The 22,238-nt window shown below is 39.7% G+C and overlaps 1 protein-coding gene across 2 annotated transcripts; it reads left to right on the top strand.

The window, feature by feature from the left end:
- Positions 1 to 928: 928 nt before the first annotated feature.
- On the top strand, positions 929 to 20,976 carry LOC101465658 (rho guanine nucleotide exchange factor 7). Of its 2 annotated transcripts, XM_004575362.4 has the most exons (22): positions 929 to 1,521; positions 2,919 to 3,002; positions 6,452 to 6,536; positions 6,668 to 6,792; positions 6,979 to 7,183; positions 8,916 to 9,007; positions 10,137 to 10,231; positions 10,735 to 10,830; positions 11,615 to 11,737; positions 11,841 to 11,979; positions 12,154 to 12,213; positions 12,492 to 12,638; positions 12,934 to 13,020; positions 13,159 to 13,237; positions 14,451 to 14,581; positions 14,697 to 14,918; positions 15,077 to 15,170; positions 15,747 to 15,836; positions 16,242 to 16,400; positions 17,900 to 17,996; positions 18,290 to 18,344; positions 18,975 to 20,976. In XM_004575362.4, exons 1-22 carry the CDS (start codon positions 1,357 to 1,359, stop codon positions 19,095 to 19,097), a joined length of 2,553 nt encoding a protein of 850 aa, XP_004575419.1. In that variant the 5' UTR covers positions 929 to 1,356; the 3' UTR covers positions 19,098 to 20,976. The 2 variants fall into 2 exon arrangements, with proteins under 2 accessions (XP_004575419.1, XP_004575420.1); XM_004575363.4 differs by lacking the exon at positions 16,242 to 16,400 and having other exon boundaries at positions 939 to 1,521.
- The last annotated feature ends 1,262 nt before the right edge of the window (positions 20,977 to 22,238 follow it).

The following is a 22,238-nucleotide window of genomic DNA, read 5'->3' as shown; positions in this document are numbered from 1 at the left end:
TGTTATGCCTCGGGAGTGAGAACGGGCTGTCCTGCCACTGCGCCGTCTCTCCAGCCGGTTCCGCTTTCTTAATTCTTCGATAAGCCAGGGCCAAGCCAGCTCCAATCAGCAAGAACCCTGTTATCATGGTTCCAAATAGGTAGATATCTTCAGCGTCCTTGATCGACAGTCCCGCCAGGCACACGATCCTCCATTTCTGCCACCCGTCCATCGTGTACGTCCAGGGTAAGTACCTCCAGGGCACTCGGGCTCTCCCGAGCCCAGAGTTCTCGTTGAGAAAAGGGTGTCAATAGCATTCAGAGACCAGTTGATCAAATCCATAATTCTCTTTAGGTTTTAGAGAACAGACTGTGAGAGAGTGTTCCAGGGAAAAGTAATACAAAAAACACAAGACAAGACAAGGACACAAGAAGCTAAGCAGGGAAGATAAGGGAAAGGAGGAGAGGAGAAACGTGCGGCCGCCTTTGCCAAGAACCAAACGAAAAGTCACTCCACCATGGAAAAGACCATGGCCTCATTCTGTCTTAATGCTTTCTCTAATTAAACAACAGACTCTAAACTGAATTTTCAGTGGTACTATACAGAAATGCTGCTTTAGCAATACCACATGCACACTATTATGTCAGCCAGCTCAGCCTGTGTCTTGTTGCCAAATATCGACAGTAAATTAAATTTTGTAAATAAAAAAGTATAAATCAAACATGAATTCTAAAAAAAATGTTTGAATTCTTTTGTGTTGACTGTCAATTGTATTTTTTTATTACCTATAGAATTTTTAAACAACAGATACTGACCCTAAGTGCAAAGAGTCCAGCTTTCCCCCAAAAATTGATTCCTCGAAAAGTTATGAAACACTGAGCTCCCCTAAATAAGCTGCTTTTATAGATTAAAAGTATCGGGATCAGTATCGGTATAAGCAATACTGGCCCTGTAGTTACTTTGTATCAGATTCATTTTGTTGTTGTTGCGTTAGACTTTTAATTTGTAAACCATTAAAGGAAGTTGCTTCTTGGAGCAGCTGGTTTGACAATAATGCCGCTGCTACAGTTGTGTTTGAGCAAAGGTGATGCCAACATCCGCTGAGGGAGAGCCAGAGCGCAGACAATGAGGGGCTGTTAGAGGAAGGAAAAGCGGTATTTCTCACTTCCACCTTATTTTTTCTATAGCAGGAAAAAACAGCGCAGAGGATCCAGCCAGTGCGCGCTGATTGTAGTGTTCAAAACAAGGCGGGGCTGACGCCGCCGTCTGATTTTGGACAAACCACAAGTAGGTTAGCGCAGACACTAACAGGGGAGAGTGCTGCTGCTACCCCCCGCCGCTGCTTTTGTTGTTTTTTATGACATCTGAAAGTCAAGCATGAATTCAGCCGAACAGACGGTAACGTGGCTCATAACGCTCGGAGTCCTGGAGTCTCCCAAGAAAAGCATCTCGGATCCAGAGGCTTTCCTCCAGGCGTCCCTGCAGGATGGAGCGGTGCTGTGCAGGCTGCTGGAGCGACTCAGACCCGGGACGGTGGACAAAGTAAGTAAATGCAAGGGGAGAAAGAGGTACAACTGACTAATAATAACCCAGTGAAATCGATATAATATGGGGAAGCAAAAGAAAGGAAAACTGTGTTAAAAGTGTTCATGATAAGAGCTTCATGATAAATATTACATGAGACCAATTAAGCTTCATCCTGCGGAATTAAATATCCCTGGATGTGTAGGGTTTAAAAATAACAATCTTAAAAAACAAAAACAAAAAAAACCCCCCACCCCAATCACTTTGCAGAATATAAGATTTTTTTCTCTTACATTTTTTTTTTAGTTGATTGTGAGGAAAATCTAAAATCAGTTCTTGCTACTTGAAAATACGACAATTTGATACTCACCACTGCAGTACAGGCTTCTTTTTTCCCCTCAAGTGTTATTTTCATTTCACAATTAAAAAAATATTCATGTCTATGGGAATATAAAAGCAGGAGGCAGCTTGTGAAGTTATATGTAAATGTGACCCGACTTCTGCATTAATAATATAATATTTTACTGAAACGCACCTAATACCAGCAGAAATACTTCTAACTGCCAATTATGCTTAATGCACGCTACTTATATCATCATTATTCAACTATGACACTACATGTGTTTTGCTTCATAGGAAGTCAGAGCCAGTTCTAGAGTTTAGGAAGCTTACTGCTTTAATGTACAGGCTTATCAGCTCATCACACACACACACACACACACACACACACACACACACACACACACACACACACACACACACACACACACACACACACACAGTGGACCATGAACCAGTCAACGTCATATCCTACTTATCCAACCTCCCTGGGAGATCTTAAACCTGCTTCAAAGTAACCTGCGCACAGGGAGGGAGTCGTCCTATCAAAATAAAGGCACGAACCATGTCATTATCTACGGCTTGTTGCTCATTAGAATTATTATTATTATTTTTCTTATTTAGGAGGATAGCTCATAGCTAGTTGTCTTCGGTGAAGACTATGCGCTTATTTTAAGTTAGACGATATATGTTGTTTTTTTTATTTCTGTTAAGCACATTTTGTGATAAGTAGTGTATGATGATAACATTAAAACCCGATGAACTAGCTGAAAAATTACATTATAGTACAAGCTCTGTGTATTTGTTGGCTACTTTCTTATTATTGTTTAACGAAAGCAGGCAGTTAAAGGTATGAAAACAATGCTTTTACTCTGAAAGTTAAACCCGGAAGTTTGACTGATTACCCGAGCTGGCTTGATCCTGGAAAGCAGCAAGTGCATAGGCAGCAAACGGCTGGAATAAGATTGTTTTCAAGCGGACGAAACCTTAGACACCTTCAGGAACTCTTCTGTGTCTATTATGAGTTGACAATTTGGGCTAATTTGGTGTTGTTGTGTTTTTTTCTTCGTGCACAGTTTTTCCAGGAGCCGAGGGGCGACAGCGAGTGTCAGAGGAACATAACCGAGTTTGTTAAAGGCTGCGGGGCTTTCGGTGTGGAGGTGAGTTAATGCACCCGTAATGTGCCCATTAACTGCGGGAAGCCTCGGGTGCAGCGTGTCCTGTGGTTTCACAGAGAGTTTCATTGTTTGAATGGACCCTCTTTTTTTTTTTTTACTTAAAAAATGCATTTGTTATAGTAGCTGCTAATGGCACGAGACAGTACTCACGAGCTGAAAGTGTGTCGTTAATGAGTGAATACCTGTGGCTATTTCTCCTCGAGGAAGCATTAAAACACAACGACACAATTGTGTCCACTTGTTTTAATTCAATTCGTTAATTACATATTTATAAACACTGAAAAACACTGGAAGAAGGTGACCTCATAAGAAATAGATCCTAATGGAAGCCCTTTTCAGCTTTATTAATGCTTACTAAAGCTTTGTACATACCTATATGAGCCATTTTGGGGTATTCAGACACTTTTAAGCTTTATTACTGTATAATAATCTGTAAATATGAGGCTTTATATCATCAGGTGTGCGGTTTATGTGATGTTCATGTGGTCCAGGCAAACTTGGGAATGATTTTTCATAAAAATAAACTCGAAAGTTATAGTTTTTACTAGTTAGTCATTGATAAAGTCTTTAGCAAACGCCTACATGCGTGGTGCTTTATATAAAAGTTGCACAGTTTTGCTTTTATTTAGACAAGGTGGGCGTATCCTCATATGATACACTCCTCTACCCATGCTGAAAAGCACCAGCTGTGGTGTTGACTGTGAGGAGCAGAGCCAGTAAAAGTAGGCCAAAATGAGTTGATTTTCAGTCTGTCTCAAAGATGTTTTGAGCCCACAGGCTTGTATGGCTGTTGCTGCCTGTAGACCATTTGTAGTTATGGAAACAAGAAGCAGAGATAAGCGTGGATGCTCTGTTTTCATTTCTGACTTGGCAGCAGTATTCAGACTGCACAACAGATCAATAATTGGGTATGTTTGTTTTCAGGATGACTGTAGTCCAGACTAAAGATGCACCAAATGTGAAATTCTGGGCCCATACTAGGGTCTAAAATAAAAAGAGCTGATGCTAGGAGTGATCCATTTTTATGTTTTTTTATTTATTTGTCATTTTTCTTATCACTTGTTTATTCTTTGCTTCCACGTGGGACACAACAGCTAAACACAGGCCATCACCACAGGTTAATATCCTTTATAATGACAGAGAATGACATCAATGTCTGTCGGTTATATTGGTGCGTTGCTGGTCGATACCATTGAGTTGTGGGTGATCCCATTTGGAATAAGAGAAAAACACAGGTAGTTAATGTGTGACTTGATCATTACCATAGTTCTCATTTGGGGCGTGCTTTAAGTCAAAGGGAGTGTGTTGTTGGAGGTGGAGCAGACTTTTCTGCTGATCTGAATGCTGTTTCAACTACTGCCGTTAATATTTGGGAATGAATAAGCAGTTGTTTGGCAAAGAAAGGGTTAAGTATGAAGCTGGATATTGAATTTGTTATAAAATGCTGTGCTAAAAATATCCATACCGCTCTCAGTGTTCAGAATCGCATATTAGGATGTGTGCTTCTGTCTGTGTTTGCACAACGGCAGGCCCAGGAGCCAGGTTATATCCTGGCTCACAGTGAGTGTGAAGAGAAAGCTAGTAAATAGTGTATGATGTGACACACACACACCCATGTACACACTATTGATCTTAGCCGTGGAAAAAGCCATGGGGTCATAATTGAGAAGAGTAGATTGCGCAACACAAGAGTCAAGGTTCTAGACGTGTAGCGTGGTTTCGCTCAGGACTTGGAAAACAACTGTGGGCTTTTAGAAGAGGAATGGAAGGAGCATGAAAAGATGAAATGAAGGAGAGTAAAAGAGTGGGCTGATGTAATGCTGCACGCCAGGCAGCCCGAGCCAGTGGGTTTTCCAATCAGCTTGATTAGAGGCATGCCAGCCATATTGCTGGAAGCCAAGGTCTCCATTACTAGCAGTCTGACTGACATCAGCATTGTAATTCTCTCAGACAGTCCTCGGGACAAGAAGAGGGCGAGCCAGACTGTGTGTGTCCAGCACAAGAGGATTAGAGAGCGGGCAATAAGTGCCGGCTTGAGCGTGGACGAACGCTGAACGTGATTAAGAAGAGCTGCACAGTTAATAAAAAAAACCCCAAAAAACAGTCGTGATCATAGATTGGCGTCTGCTGTTAATTAAACTTGACCAGGGTGGGACAGTGATCCTGTGCATTTTGAGTGCCTTCGCTGCAACAGTAGATCAAGTGCTGCCTATAATCAGGTAAGCTGTTTGACCTATGACAGGTGTTTGTTGTAAGTGAGTTGTGACGGTAGGTGCTCGTCTACAGATGCAGGCGAGAAAATCTACAGGGCAAAGTGTAAGACAAGCATATTGCATGCTTGATTTTTTTTTTTAAGGATTGTCTGAATTTGTAATTGTAGTACATTTTTTCTTTCAGCCTAATATGCTTCAGTGGAGCTAAAGTAATCCTAGCCTAAATCTTAGGACTCTGGTTGGACAGAAGTAAGAACATTTGTCAGTAACTGCCAAATGTAACACGTAGGATGTCTGTGTCAAATGCATTTTCCTTCATTAGTTAAAGTGCTTTTTTTGTGTCAGGTGTCAGATTGATCAGGGGCCTGCATTAAACTGCTAAAATGTGTTCACATGCAGCTGTAGCACTGTTGCTAAGTCTCATTTTGTGTCTTGGGCCAGTGCCAGTAGGAGAGGTGAACGTGTGAATTAACTTTTGGGTCCACGCTGCTCTTGACTACCAGTCAAGCTTGTATGCATAAATCAAACCAGAGCACTTTCCGAAAAAGGCAACATAAAAGGACAGTGTGGTTTTATTTATTAGATCAAAGCGACTCAGTCTGCGCAGAAACAGAGAATGAAGATTACAGATGTTCTTTCTTTTTAAATAGCTCTATTTTCCAAAGCTGATTTTTATGCCTCAGTATCGCCCCACCTTCACGGCTTGGGAATTTAGAAGTCATTCAGTGTGTGTGGTGTACACAAGATTAGGAGCCTCACAAGTATGTTGATTATGGTTTTGTGTGTCTGTGTGTGTAATGTGGAGATTAATGAGGGGGGGGGGGCTCAGACTTTAAGTAATCCTGGTCCAGACTGTAGTTGGAGTAGGGATGTAAGCCCCCCACTAACTACTTGTGTTTCTTAATTTTTTAGGCAGACATACTTCTTCATTATGTACATTTACAATTATTGAAGTGAACCAAATAGGAAGAAGATATTTTCTTGTAGTCTTGTTTTTTGTTGCCCTTTGTTTTTCAAACCCCTTTTATTTGCTTCCACATTTCTATGTGAGATACATGCACAGCTATTTCAGGAAGGCAGTTTGTGTGATTCTTGATGTCATGCTCTATGAATTTATTATGAATGTGTATTTTCCCCACTTTACGTCAAACCTCTCTATGGTTTATTGCTGTTCTAAAATTCCCTTCATATTCTTTATTTGGTTTTCTCTCCTTGAAGCCTTTCGAGGTCAATGACCTGCTGCAGGGACTGAACTTCTCTAAGGTGCTAAACTCCTTGGTTGCCCTCAACAAAGCTACTGAAGGTAAGATCACTGTGTGTGTGTGAGAGCAGTATTTATTCCATCTCTGCAAACATTTGGACTTTTTTGGAGCATCTTCCTGTTTGGCCACCACATGAATTTAAGATGTATTCAGTTGCATCATGCATTTGCAGATTTGAGTGTTTCTGGGGACACCGTATGTGTGGCACACTCCTCAACCTCAAGGATCAAGTCCTTTGACTCTCTGAACACTCAGAGTCGCTCCTTGAAACTGCTGCAGCCTCAGTACCGCAGCCTGGTGAGTAACCACGTCAAAGATAAGAACGGTAATAACAGCAAACAAACAGCAACAGGGTTAGAAATATTATTGTGTTGTGAAAAAGTTTAATCCTCTAAAGTCCCCTGAAGGTGGTGCCTGCCTGAACACGACTAATAAATAACAGCTTTCTGTTTTCACGTTGTTTTCCGCTCCTCTCGTTCACAGGACATGTCAGAGGGCAGTGGGTGTGGCCAGCTGTTGGTCAGGGCACGCTTCCCCTTCCAGCAGACCAATGAGGACGAACTGTCTTTCTCCAAGGGTGACCTCATTATTGTGACCAGGCAGGAGGAGGGGGGCTGGTGGGAAGGCACGCTGAAGGACAAGACTGGGTGGTTCCCCAGTAACTATGTACGGGAGCTGAAAGGAAATGGTGGGTTAAACTATTACTGCTTCAGATGTTGTGCACCACTGAGGAGAAATAACTCCTTATTGCTTTGGTCACAGAGGACAGTTTGATACCTTTCTGCACATGGGCCTCATGTTAAGATGTTTGACTTTACATATTCCCATCTTCAAGCCTGTCAGCAGATTTAGAGCAGCTTGCTTATAAAATATTTTGAACATTTTGCTTCCATCATGCACGATATGAGCCATTAATATTATATGACAGTTTCAAGTTCTAAAATGCAGTAAAATAAACATTGGAATTGAAAAAAAAAAACACTCTGCTAATATCAATTTAAAGTGAGGGTTGTTTCCCCCAAAGCAGCAGCAAAGACACACAACCAGATACACACAAACAGACTTCCTGCATGTCTGTTCTTACTGATTATAACTTCCTGACCTCTTTTAGTTGAATGATTTCTCAAGGACTGGACAAGATATCCTTGGCACGTACTGTAATTGAGATTTATTTCATATGTCATGTTTCTTTTTGGGTTTGTTTGTTTTGTTCAGAAATTCCCCTCATTCCTCGCCGTTCTTTAACATAGTTGCATAGTTAGGTTTCTTCACCCTGGAATTCAACAATAATCAACATATATGAGCTTTTTCTGCCTTTATTTTAATACTAACATGGTGTTTCTTTTTTTGACATCTTAGGTTAAATTTGTTGGTTAGTTTTGTTGCTTTTGGGGGAGGAAAGGCAGGACAGAAGGAAGAAAGCTTTGCAATAACACAAAGAAAGGAAGTTCCAGAACTGCTGTATAAAAAGAAACTTCCTGACTTTAACATCACAGCAGAAAACTTCAACCGTGATAACAGCACTCTGAGGAATGGCAGTAAATCCAAATGTCCAGTGGGAGTTGTTTGATGTGTGAGATAGCAGGCTTATACTTGTGATTGCTGTGCCTGTTTGTAGAGTCAACAGCGATGACATAAAGCATTCTTTTTGAGAGCAATGAACCAAGATCTCGGAAAGTGTCTTTCATAGCTTCCTTAGGTTGCTCTTTAGTTTCTGTAGTCTGTCGGGTGAGTTTAAAAAGTGCATTAAGGCGACCATTATCTGGAACATACTTTTGTGCTGTTGTCGCTCGTCTTGCCTTACTTTGCAGTGTCTACAAATAGTGAAGAGAAGAATACGAGAAGGTTTCTGTTATGGGCCACCCAGGGCTGTAATAACAGTGGCCTGGACAATGAAATGACATGACATTGTCGAGTCAATGAGTTATAGCATTCAATCACTGGTTGACCTACATACTGGATCAGCCACAACATTGTCCTGCAGTTGGAGAATGTTGGAGCTTTCATCCCAAAAAAATTGTTTCTATGTGACATTTTCTGAGGGAGATTTTCTGGGTGCTCTTGTGCAGCGACTGTTGATCTTTTTTTACTAGATGAGACGTTCGGTATAAGTGCGCCACAGTGAAAGGAAGATTTATTGCTTTAGTTGCTGTGTGAGCGATCAGAACTGTTACTTTTTGGTTGTTGACCTTTGCCTTTTGATCAAGTTTGTCTTAAATTCTTAGAAAGAAAACTGTAGGGAGTTAAGTCGGTAAAGTAAAACACACAGTGACTTAAGAATGTGTTGTGTTGTTATATGAGCACATCACTTTTATTTTTATTTGACAAAATTTGTATGTAGCTTGTATTTTGTTTTTATCTCTATTTTAAAGCCAGTGACCCTCTTTCTCCATTTTTTTTTCTTTTGTTGATATTTTTAGACAAAACGTTAGACAAGCCAAAGTCTGGGACGCTCAAAAGTCCGCCTAAAGGCTTTGATACCACTATCATCAACAAGACCTATTACAATGTGGTAAGTATCACAATCTTAAGAAATTCTATTTGTGTGTGAGTGTTTGCTCACCTACATTGTGCCAATGGATGGATTTCTTAAGTGTGTGGGCTTTTGTGGACTGTTGCAATCTGTTCTTTTCCACACATCTATTTAATGATTGTGTAGCATGTAATTGTGGAGCTTGCATAGCACCCCTACGTGTGTCATCCTTGTGTGTACGTGCATATGTGTGTGTGTGAGTGTGGCGCAGATGTAATGTAGGTTATTTCTTCCATTCCACTGGTTTATGGGGCAGCCTTGCCTCAGGGTTGGCTACTGCTGATGCTTGCGTGAGTGTTTGTGAGTGTTTCAATAATGCAACAAGCTGCAAAACCTCACAAGACTATCCATCATTGGGTGGTTTACCTGAGTGTGTCTCACACACACACGCACACACAGACGTGCCTGAAGTCAAAGCTGTTCCTAAGAAAGAAATTCAAAAACACGAAGACATAGATAAAAGTTATTGTGTTTTTTCTCATAAAAGAATCCCCCAAAGCCTTAGAACAGAAGCTTTTAAAGTAGAAGATGCATGCTTTTCATCTGTTTGTGTGCTTTTTCATGATTGGTTGCACACTGGCATCGTCTCCATCTCCTCTTATAGATCATTTTTAAATAAAAAAAATATAATATATAAAATAATATATACAAAAATATAATTTACAGTTGCTTAAAATGCTGGTAAACATATACTGGCTCCTGGCCTGAGGGGAGACACAGCGCTGTCTTATCTGTCACAGTGCAATTCATTAACCTCATTACTGTGAGGTTTCTGATGTCATGGCGAGATTAGCCAGTTAGCCTGCGGAGTCAGACCCTTGGAAAGCTAATCGAGCCAGGACAACACTACAGTTCCCGAAGGCTCCAGTGACTTTCCCTGTTAGTTTGTGACAAATGCACTTCCCACTGAAAAGCTGTTTCCTTATAAACTCATATAACGCTGTACAATTATCCAAAACCTGAAGATAGACGTTTACAGTGATAGGAAACTCAATGGCCTGGCACTTTTTCACTCTTTCACTCTTTCCTTCTATATTTTAATAGTATCACTTAACATAAGTAATGGAAAATGTTGTGTGTGTGTGTGTGTGTGTGATGGCTTTTTCAGGTCCTACAGAACATCCTGGAAGCAGAGACTGAATATTCAAGGGAGTTACAGAGTCTCTTGGGTTCATACCTTCGCCCACTTCATCCCACAGACAGGTAGAGTTATTTTTACACCTTTCGTTGTTTTATTCAACAGAGTCAGATTTTAGAGGGGGAGGAAACGCACACAGGCATATCTATTACACTGTCGTAAATCTAAATTGAATATGTATACACATATATCTAATATTTACACACACATATGACAGAATATATTATTTGCTGTCCCTGTACATTCTGGAGCCAGGCATACTGTTATTATATATTTCAGGTAGATCCACATCAGACATGTACTTTAAATTACAGTGCCTTTACCTTGAATACATTTTCCTTAATATACTTTTTCTGTATTATCCTTATAGGGTATAAATGTTTGAAATTACAAGTCAGGTTTTAACAGTACTTGGCTGAATATAATTCATGAAATAGTTGGATCGATCTGACAGGTTATCTGTATATCTGTCTGTATATATACACAGTGTGGTGTGTCACACTTGTGTGTTAGATATTTTCTGACACACCATCAGAGTTAATGCTCTGCTCTCTCCTCTCTTCTGCAGACTCAGCAGTGTTGACATCGGTCACATTCAGGCAAACCTGGAAGACATTTCAACCTTTCAGCAAATGCTGGTTCAGTCTTTGGAAGAGCACACCAAGTCAGTATATATTTATTTTCTTAGTCTTTACTGTGCATGTAATATTTTTGAGTTTTGACTGATGACCTGTGATAGACTGGATGGATGCATGGACGGAGTTTGGACTGACTGGTCAGTTTGTTAGTGACAGACATTTCTTTCTTCTCTGAACCTTGCTTGTTTTACTGAATAAAGTTTGACTGCTGTATTTACAGGTTATTAATTTCACTTTTGTGCTGGAATTAAATGTGTGTGTAGCATATGTTTTTCTGAACTTTGACTATCATATAACTTCTCTATAGCCTTTCTAAAACATGCACAATACTCAGATGAACTTCCCATGTTCACATCCTGTTGCACTAAGATTACTCAGACCAGCAGCTGTCCTGAATGGACCTTCATGTTGGCGATTATTGTAACAACAGCGACATCTATTGGTCATATGAAGTCATACAACCGGTTTTTCCAGTTTGGACAAGTACACAATGATGATAATGATTTTTTTGGGGGTAATAAAAATCTTAAACCTGATGAACAACAGCAGCTGAGCCTGTGTTTCATTCGTATAGATGACGATTGGTTGTGTGTCACTAAATGATCTCTTTAACAGAAGACATTATAGTTTTAAAGTTTGGTCTTGAAATGTTGTTTTCCCATCAGTTTTCACTTCTGTTTTATGTTAAGGCTGAAGGCTGGCTAACACCCATAATTACCACAGAGTGAAACTTTTATCTTTATGTGCAGCAAGTATACTAGGATTCTGCTTTTATCCAGACTGGTATTGTCATGTCATTTGTGTGTGTAGACTTCCTGAGAGCCAGCAGAGGATTGGAGGGTTCTTCCTGGGCCTGATCCCCCAGATGAAGAAAATCTATTTGACCTACTGCTCTAATCACCCTTCTGCTGTCAATGTACTGACACAACACAGGTACTGTCTGATCATTTTAATCCACAGAAAAAAACTTTCTATCCCGAAAGAGTAAGCTCATGTGCTGTATTTTGTATATTTTGTCTGTGTGTGTGTATCACAGTGAGGAGCTGAAAGAGTACATGGAGTCAAAAGGAGCACCCCCCCCTGGGATCTTGGCACTGACCACTAGCCTAAGTAAACCCTTCATCAGACTGGATAGATACCCAACCCTGCTGAAAGAACTGGACAGACATATGGAAGTAAGCTTGAATTGCTCCCTGTCTTTCTGCATCTCTGCTAGTATACTCAAGTCCTGCAAACTTTAATTGAATCATTTTATCGAATGATGATAACTGGGGCAGAGAATGTTGACAAGAGGGAAAAAGGTTATTTGTTTTCATGTGCTTAAATCTTGAATCTTGTCTGTCTTTTAGGACCAACACCCTGACAGAGCTGATCTACAGGCTTCTATGACAGCCTTTAAAAACCTCTCTGTAAGACACATGCTTATCAGTCCTTAAACATTAAGCTAGTCAAACGTAATGTGCATGCTAATGTAGCCCAGAAATGAGGGGTACAAAGTGTATCAAACTACTCAACCTGCAGAAAGTAACCCATAAGAGGCGACTAATGGTGTCTTATGTTACATTTTTTGAGTTTGAGTGTAATTTTATGACCTGTTTTTTGTACATTTAACCTCTGTTTCACTGTATCAATCAGAAATGATGTCACGGAGCTTTTGAATGCCTGTTCTGTGTTTCTGTGTCCTCAGGCTCAGTGTAAGGAAATCAGGAAGAAGAAGGAACTGGTGTTGCAGATTTTAACAGAGCCGATCAGAAACTGGGAGGGAGATGATATCCGAACTCTTGGCCCTGTCCTTCACATGTCCCAGGCCGCAGTTCACTCACAGAACTGTCCGGTACTTATCACGACCTGCAAGAGCTTAACAACACACAGAACCTGTTGTTGTCTTTCTGAAATGAAAGGCATACTCACAGGCCAGCTACTGATTAGCCAGAAAAACCTGAGCATACTTGTTAAACTTAGCGTTTACACAAACTGTGCCGTGTGAATGTACCAGAAATTTATATTCACTCCCACAATGAACACCATTCAGTTCACAGTTCAATTCAATTTTATTTATACAGCACTTGGCACTTTTATAGTGCAAGGTAAACCCCTGCAATAATCCAATAAAACATCCTATTTTTCAGGAGTCAAATGAATGCTACCTCCTTCTCTTCCATCACACTCTGCTCATGGTCTCTGCCAGCCTGAGAATGAGTGGATTCATCTATCAGGTATGGCACACTTGATTTGATCGCTGTAATTTCCACAGTAATGTTCCTGTCACTAACATGCATGTATTTCTTTGAGGTGTCAAACATTACTAGCTTATCTGGTGCACTGATGAACACTGTTTCTGGTTGTGTCTGCAGGGGCGGATACCATTATCAGGAATGCTTATTTCCAGGATAGAGGATGGAGAAAACTTGAAGAATGCTTTTGAAATATCTGGTCAGCCCCTTTCTTCATTTACTACAAGACATTTCAGCTTAGCTCTTTTATAGAATCTCACTTGATTTCAGCATCTTTACACTCATGGCCTGTTTCAAATATGGGGTTTCACAGACAGTTTGCTCCTGATGATCTCATATTTACATTAGGCAGGAACACTGGGAGTCCGGGCATTTTCGCCAAAACTCTGAGATTCAGGGATTGTTTTTGCATAAATTCATTAATAATAAGAACCCAGAAGATACACTCCTTGCAGGACATGCTGAAAAGCATAAAGTGATTACTGTTGCAGTTTAACCCTCAAGTATAATTTGCTTTTTTGAGGACATATTTAAAAATTTAACATGTATACAAACTATCTTCACAAAATATTTTAGAAAATTCAGAATTTTTTTTATTATGTTTTACCTACACTTCTGCTTTTTTGTGAAACAATATTATTCCAAAGACTATGGAAATTAAACTACTGAGAGATCTATCCAGAACAACTATCAGGACACCCATGAATGAGTCAGCCAAGTCTGGTATTGTAATTGTTAGAATCCTGCACAGGAGTTGGTTGCAAGTTTGCAGTCCAAGAAAACAAAAACACTTCTACAGAAAAGACAGCTTCAAGCTAGACTGAAATATGCTAAAGACGACCTGGAGAAGTCGTCACACAGTCGTTCACACTGGAACTGCGTCCTTTGGTCAGATGAGACAAAACTAGGGCTCTAGGGCAGAGACGTTGCTTATGTTTGGAGAAAGCAGGAAGAGGTGTACAACCCAAAGGCCAAACAGTGGTGGGAGTATTATGCTGTGAGAATGCTTCAGTGCATCTGCTGCTGAGAATCTCGTCAATATGGAAGGAATCATGAAGAACGACGGATTTGTGAAGATTCTGAAAGAAACCCTCAAGAAAGCAAAACTGAGTCTGGTTCTTCGCTTTGTCATCCAACACGCCTCCCGCCAGAAACCCAAAATGAATGTTACAGACTGGCCTGCACAAAGCCTTGATTTGAACTGATCTGTATATAGTAAAAAATAGTCAGTTTTGCTTATGGATAAAAAGTAAGGGCTGTCGTACAAAACACAAGTAGCACATTCAGCATAATTTGGAAAATATAAGAATGACTGACTGGGGAGAGGAAGGTCAGGTTTCTTTTGTATTTGTATGATGTGTGTGCTTGTCTGCAATATTAACATCTTCCACTTTGTGTGGGTCATTGTGCAGGCAGCCAGGGTGAGCGCATCCAGGTAGCATGTAACAGTCAGCACGATCTGCAGGAATGGCTGGACCTTCTCACTAAACACACCCACGCTCCGGCTGCATCCACACACAAGACTCTGTCTGTCTGTCACACAGTAAGTCGGCACATTTTCTACAAAATAAATGAATTACAGCTCATCCACGTCATTTCCTTCTAATTTCCTCTCCTCTGATTCCTCCTCTTTTTCCACTTCACCCACCTCCTCCCAGCTGCCCTCTCACCCTGTCACTCCCTCTAGAAACTCGGAGTCTCGTGGAGGGAGCAGTGTGAGCACTTACCACACCCTTCCCCATGTCTCCTTGCATGGAATGGGAATCAGCAGCCCTATGTGGGGACCCCTGGAGCCACCGAGTACCCCCAAACCCTGGAGCTTAAGCTGCCTTCGCCCTGCTCCTCCACTCCGGCCCTCTGCTGCTCTCTGCTACAAGGAGGTGCTCGATTTTATAGTTTATTACAGAATAGATATTGCTTTTGGTGTCCTTTTTTTGCATACATTTTTCTAAATTCACTTCTGTTGTATTGCGTGATATAATCCAAGACTTGACTGAAAAAGTGAAATCTGAATTTTATTTTTTATCTTTTTTTGAAGGACATGAGTAAGAGTCCTAAGAATGTGAAGAAGCTCCTCCCGAAGAGGAAGCCAGAGAGGAAACCATCAGAAGAGGACTTCACTGTCAGAAAAAGTAAGAACAGAAACTTGAACTTTCAACTATAAAATGTTGCCATGGGGACTTCTATTACTTCATAGCAACATAACTAATAATATTATTAGTAGTGAATCTAAATTTCTTCAGTTGCTTCTATTAGATAATGTTTAAGTACTATAATCTTTAATCTGTCAGAGTCACGCATTTTGCTAAACTTCCAGCTGGACAGCAGTGTAACACTGAATAAAACTGGAATAGTTTTTGAAGTGTCTTAGACTCAAGAAAGTAACTCGTCCATTGTGACAGCCCATTAAGTACATTTCTATCAGATTTTATGAATGGAAGGAGTTCTCTCTAAGAGAGTAAACCAGCATATTCATTTCATTAGCAGAAACCCAGTTTTTAATAAAAACAATGCATAGTCCTCACCTCTGCTGAAATCCAAATTGTGTAGATTTTCTTTGGTGATCACTTTAACTTTGATATGTGGTTGAAGTTGGAGTCAGCCTTTATTGAATCTTTTAGAAAGCTGTACAGTGAAGAAATGTCCACCAGAGGGCGTGTAGGTGCAGTCTCATCAGCTCAGTTCCCTGGTCTGCCCTTGTCTCTCAGGTACAGCAGCTCTAGAGGAGGATGCTCAGATACTCAAAGTCATTGAAGCTTATTGTACCAGTGCCAAGACACGACAGACTCTTAACTCCAGTGAGTACGCACACATCCATCAGCGCAACATATGTAAACGCATCATGCGTAGAACTACATAGTTGCTGTGTCTTATTGGAAACCATTGTTTGTTTTCTGCTTTTGGCTCTAACAGTTTTTTCTCTCTTCTCCTTTTATGTCTTACCTCACTTCCTCTGTTTTCCTCATGCTCCAATTATTGTATTAACTGTTAACATACACATTGTGCTACTGGGTTTTATTAACATCATCCATTTATTTTGTTAATTTTGTCATCACTATGTTTATATTTTTTATCCCATACAACCTGGTTTTCTGGTTTTATAAATTATCGGTTACACTTTCACTTTGGTTTATATTCCTTCCTTCATCCCCCAAACATTCAATTTGGTTTTTCAAATGCCGTCCATTGCTGGTTCTGTAAAGCCTGGCAAGGAACTGACCTCATGCACAACCACGTACTCGCTGACAACAGCCTCACAGTGGCTGGCTTGCCTGGCAACCCTCCGTGTTCTGACCAATCAGAGGACTCGGATTATGACAGTATCTGGACTGCCCATAGTTACAGGACTGCCTCATTTTCTCGTAAGATATCGATGTTGCAAACCCCGACATGATGCTGAACCAGCTGGTTTACATAGTGATCGATATGTACAGTGTTGTGGAAAAGTATTTGCCCACTTCCTGATTTCCAGGTTTTTGCATATTTGTCACACTTACATGTTTCATATCATAAAACACATTTTAGACAAAGATAATCCGAGTAGCTACAAAATGCAGTTTTTAAATGGTAAAATTTTTTTTATCCAAACCCTTCTTGGCCCTGTGTCCAAAACGAATTGCCCCGTAAAAACTGATTGTTTCCCCTCTTGGTAGCAAGGACTACAATCCAGCATTTGTGATAACTGGAAATTAGCCTTTTACATCAGTGTGGAGGAATCTTGGCCCACTCGTCTTTGTAGATTTATGTTAATTCAGCCACACTGGAGGGTTTTCAAGCATGTACTGCCTCTTTAAGGTCATGGCAAAGCATCTCAATCGGATTTAAGTTTAGATTTTTTGTGTTTACTTTCATTATCTGTGTCTAATATTACAATTTGTTTGATAATCAGAAATATTTAAATGTGACAAATATGGACAACACTAAGAAATCAGGAAGGGGGCAGATATTTCTTCAAAGCATTTTATATATTAGTGTAGTGATTCAAACCTTCCCCTTGCTGTCCGTATACCTGTGTACTGTGTGTCTGTGCTGTATAATATGTACACAGTAGTTATCTCTGTGTATTACCCTGTGTGTATTCTCATTAGCATACAGCAGTCTGCTAATATACCTGATAGTAAAGTCTGTTTATTGCTGTTTGAAATGTATACAAACAAAACAAGCAAGTAGACAAGTACAGTAACATAATAACTGGTGATACGTTCATGACAACCATACAGATTGCCTTTCACTGCAGGTTTAACCTCCTAAGACCTGAACTCTTCTATGGCATGCATTTTTAATTTCTCTTTGATATTTGGGCATATTATGACCCAGTGAATGTAAAAACAAGGAATCACCAGATTATCTTTTTTTTTTTTTTATCTGATTTTTGTTTCTAAGAAAAATGAGAGCCACATATGAGGATATTCTTTTTAGATTTCGATAAAACAGAGACAGTATAATGTCCTCGTAAGTGGATATCACTCCCTTGTAGAGCAAAATTTAGTATTTTGGACTCTAGACAACCCAAAATGTGACGTCCACATATGTGTATGCCAAGTCCTAGGAGATTAAGTGCATATAGCCTCAGTCAGGCTCCAGGTAAAATGAAACAGATTTCTCAGTGTGCACTTATGGAACAGACGTCTGTCAGAGGTTTGTGTTTGAAAGTGCCACATTTCATTATCTTATATCTGCCAGCAGTGAAGGTAATATTATATCATTTGCTTGCTTGTAGTTTGTAAGGCATCACCTGTTAAAGCCTCTGATATTGTTCTTTGAACTGTATGTTTACAAGTTGAAATGATAAGAGGTTTGTGCATTTGTCACACAGGTTATATTTTTTATAATAACCTGACTGTTGTCGATGTCGAATCAGGTTCCAGTAGGAAGGACGTCCAGGTGTTGTTCCCAGAAGAGGAGAAGATTATAGTGGAGGAAACAAGGAGCAATGGACAGACTGTAGTAGAGGAGAGGTGAGAGACAAAGATGTTTTTTTTAATGTTTGCTATAATGCTTACATACAGAAAACTGATACTGCCTTTGTCATCCCTGTGGGCATGCAGTTATTATGGCAATAAATAAAAAGAAACGTTTTAAAAATCGAAGGCATAAATATGCTTAATGAAAGTGGAGGATACTAAACAGAATCTCAAAGTATATAAATCCTACATCAACACTCATGCAGAGACTTAAACATGTGAAACTGTGCATATTCAGTCAGTGCTGGTGAAGCTAAATAAATAAGAACTGTTTTCTGTGCCTGCAGGAGTCTGGTGGACACTGTGTACAGCCTCAGAGACGAAGTCCAGGAACTCAAACAGGTCTGTCTCCAGTTCTTTTAGAAACAAAGTTATTGCTGCCAAGATCTTCTTACTGTAAACAGTTTATTGCTCGTGTTTTACATAAAAGGTTCAAAATTAGGTCCAAGAACACAGATGGTCTCCAAGAAGTTGCTGGCAGTGTGTTTGAATGCATGCCTGCATGTTTAATTAAGGACACATGCTGTACTGGCAGATCCTTTATCCTGATACAAATAAAAGAAATTAGGGTTTTGGTTCTACTGACAGAATTACTGCAGATCATTAATACTTTGGAGTATTTTTGTAGTAGCTACAAAGTAGGGATGGAGGCTGTTTCTAAACAGAGATCAGGTCCTGAATGAGTAAAAATATACTTAGTGTGGAGCACAGCGCAGTGTCATGGGTTTTTTACTTTGGTTTCAAGACAAAAGTTCCATATTGGTGTAACGGAGCAGCTGAAAGAAGCCTTTTCTGTGCATCGATGCTATTTATGACCTAGATCACTGTGGTGGCTTTGACCTGACCTTTTCTCTGCCTGTTTCTGCCTTTGCAGGTTCACTTTATTTTTGGCGATGAATTTGATATCTATTGTCTCTCTTTTGATTTATTTTCATCTATTTTTTTCTCCTTATCCTTTCACCCTTCCTCCAGGACAACAAGAGGATGAAGAGGACGCTAGAAGAGGAACAGCGGGCAAGGAAAGAGCTGGAGAGGATTGTGAGGAGAGTTCTGAAGAACATGAACGACCCGACCTGGGACGAAACAAACCTCTGAGATTTGTGTCAGACACTGAAGGATGAGATTAGTTCCTGACTTTTTAATGACTTGGAAATCATTGAACCTGTGTGGACAACAAGCTGCTCATAGTTAATTCCACTGCAGCATGTCTCCATTTCCACTAGCTTTGACCTTCACAGTGACCTGTGTGCCAAACTGTGGACCAATGTAAAACACCTGCCAGCTGTTGGCAAAGCTGTCCCAACTGACCTTAAAGCTGTGAAGCCATACTAGCCTGCAGGCGAGCTGATTAGCCATCTTTGAAACACTGACACGAGAATCAAGACTTTTTTTTTTCCTGTACTTGTGTACTTCTCTCTCATTCCTTTTTAGTGCAACATTTCACAATTGCTAGGAAATTATTTTACTGACTGGCCTTGGGCATGAACACTAGCTCTACATGGGCATATATATTTCACAGATATTTGAGCTGTGTGGACGAAACTCCTCCTTGAAACTTGAATTTTATTCCCACACTCCACATTTTATTTCTCATTTTCTGATTTTAATATAATCACTTTGGTTCACTGATTTCTGAACTTAAAAAAACTACAAACTTTTTAAATGCAATCTAAGTCTACCAGCACTTATAAGAGACCTCACAGGTTTTACGGGATTAAATTGCATTTTTAGTGTCGTGTTAATACAAAAATGATCCATATAAGTGCATAGCCTTACTGATATTTGCTTGGACCTACTGTGTCAGTTTATCCACCTCTGGGTTTAGACAATTGTGCTTAAACTTGTCAAATAATAAACAAGAAATCATAGAAAAGGGTAGTTGCTGAAAATAAATCAACAGTAGTTAATGTCAAAAGGTTTCTCAGGAATTAAGATGACCATCAGGGAGTTCCAGATTCACATCCATTTCAAATTTCACATCCAAAGCAATATCTCAAAAAAATTGATTTGAAATTGTAATGCAGGGTTACTCATTTTTTTTGTAATGATAAAATAAAAGGAAAAAGTGAGATGATAGCATTGAAGTAAAGAAACAGCATTTTGCTCCTGATCAATCTTATGGTTGTGAAATTAATAAAATGTATAAGCTACCTTTAAAAACACATCTTAACTTGTGGCAACACATTATTTATCATATGTACACTGTAAAATAAAAGTAATAAAAATGTCAGGGAACAGTCCAGAGTGTAGGAAATAGTCTAACCCTAAAAACCCCCAATGTAATTCAAAATATCAACAGAAACCATGTAACAATATGAACACTAAGAAAACAATTAGGTTTTTATTTTATTCCACATAAGCGCCGGTACACTAAAACGATGCTCAGAAAAGCTCCCACATTCGTTTTCATGCAGTTCTAACAATTTTTTCAGAGGTAAACGAAACACTCAGAGTGACGGATCTGCACTCCTTCTTTATCAATACCAAAGGCAAAGCAATGCAACACTGGAAAATCTTTTTTATGATGTCAGTACGCAACTTATTGTACAATGTTTTTTTTATATATATACATATATATGTTTGATGTTATGTTTTTATTCTGGCTTTGATTTGTAACACTCGTTGTTTTCTACTTGACCTCGTCGATCACGCTAAAGGTGATTTGTACAGAAAAGCTACGCTTTTCTCGTGCCATTGGGAGAAAAAAATCTTTTGTTAAAGCTTTTATCTTTAAAACTTCACTTACAAATGACATATTACTGAAACCAGAACCACATTAATGTAAGCTATGTAATACAGTATGCCATTTTTTGGCGCTAGCTAATGTATTTAACTGAACGTGATTAATGTAAATGCATTGTGTGTTCAGATGTTATAGCAGTGAAGACGATTACAGTAGTTACTGTGACAACAATCACCCCCCCCCCCCCTATTTATTTCACCCATTTCTCTGAGTGAATAAAATATTGAACCAATCGTGGATCTCAGTCTCCATAATAAGTTCTATCATTGATTGTGATTGATTGGTGTTTCTTTGCCTGTTGTGCGCTGATGTTTTTCTGCTGTTCGCATTTTGATGAATGCCTTCCTGTGTAAGGCCAGCACCACATTAATATTTCTTTTGTTGAACAGTTTTATGTTTTTTAGGAGCCCCATGCTGGGCATGTTGTGACATCTTCCTAACACAGTTATACTACAGTAAGGGACAGATGATCAAAAAGGAAAGATGGTTTAAACTAAATTATAAATATAGCATCATTTCATAATAAGGTCTTCAAAAACCTAAAACATAAATGTGAAACTCCATCCATCCATCCATCCATCTTCTTCCGCTTTATCCGGGGGCAGCAGCCTAAGCAGAGAAGCCCAGACCTCCCTCTCCCCAACCAACCCTCTCCAGCTTATCCGGGGGAACACCAAGGCGTTCCCAGGCCAGCCAAGAGATATAATCTCTCCAGCATGTCCTGCGTCTGCCCCGGGGCCTCCTCCCAGAGGGACATGCCCGGAACCCCTCACCCAGGAGGCATCCTTGTCAGATGCCCGAACCACCTCAGCTGGCTACTTTCGATGTAGAGGAGCAGCAGCTCTACTCTGAGCCCCTCACGGATGGCTGAGCTTCTCACCCTATCTCTAAGGGAGAGGTCAGCCACCCTTCGGAGGAAGCTCATTTCCGCCACTTGTATCTGCGATCTTGTTCTTTCGGTCACTACCCACAGCTCGTGGCCATAGGTGAGGGTAGGGATCTAGATCGACCGGTAAATTGAGATCTTCGCTTTTTCACTCAGCTCCCTCTTCACCAGTGTTGGTCAAGTTACTTGAAAAAAGTAATCAGTAACTAATTACTGATTACTTCCCCAAAAAGTAATCCCGTTACTTTACTGATGACTTATTTTCAAAATAATTAATTACTTAGTTACTTAGTTACTTTTTAAAAACACGATTTACAACCTGAATAGGTGATAAAGCTTTCTTTCAGCTTTCTTTCAGCCCAATTCTACTTTTCTGCATAATCCATCATACAAAATGTAATCAAATGGAAAAGTCTCTTTTTTTAACTTGTTTTATCAGTTTTAATCTTTTAACTTTATGCATCAAGCAAAAATTAAATTATATGCAACATTCTCTGACTTGAATAAATTAGTTTAACATTTAAACCTATTTTCTGCACATTCCAGCACATAAAATAATTTTTTTTTGTGTTTACACTCAGTCTTTCAAATAGATGCAAGTAAAACA

The sequence above is a fragment of the Maylandia zebra genome, linkage group LG23, assembly GCF_041146795.1.
Source record: "Maylandia zebra isolate NMK-2024a linkage group LG23, Mzebra_GT3a, whole genome shotgun sequence".
Lineage (NCBI taxonomy): Eukaryota > Metazoa > Chordata > Actinopteri > Cichliformes > Cichlidae > Maylandia > Maylandia zebra.
The sequence above is the reverse complement of the archived record's forward strand: the minus strand, read 5'-3'. Positions and strand labels throughout refer to the sequence as shown.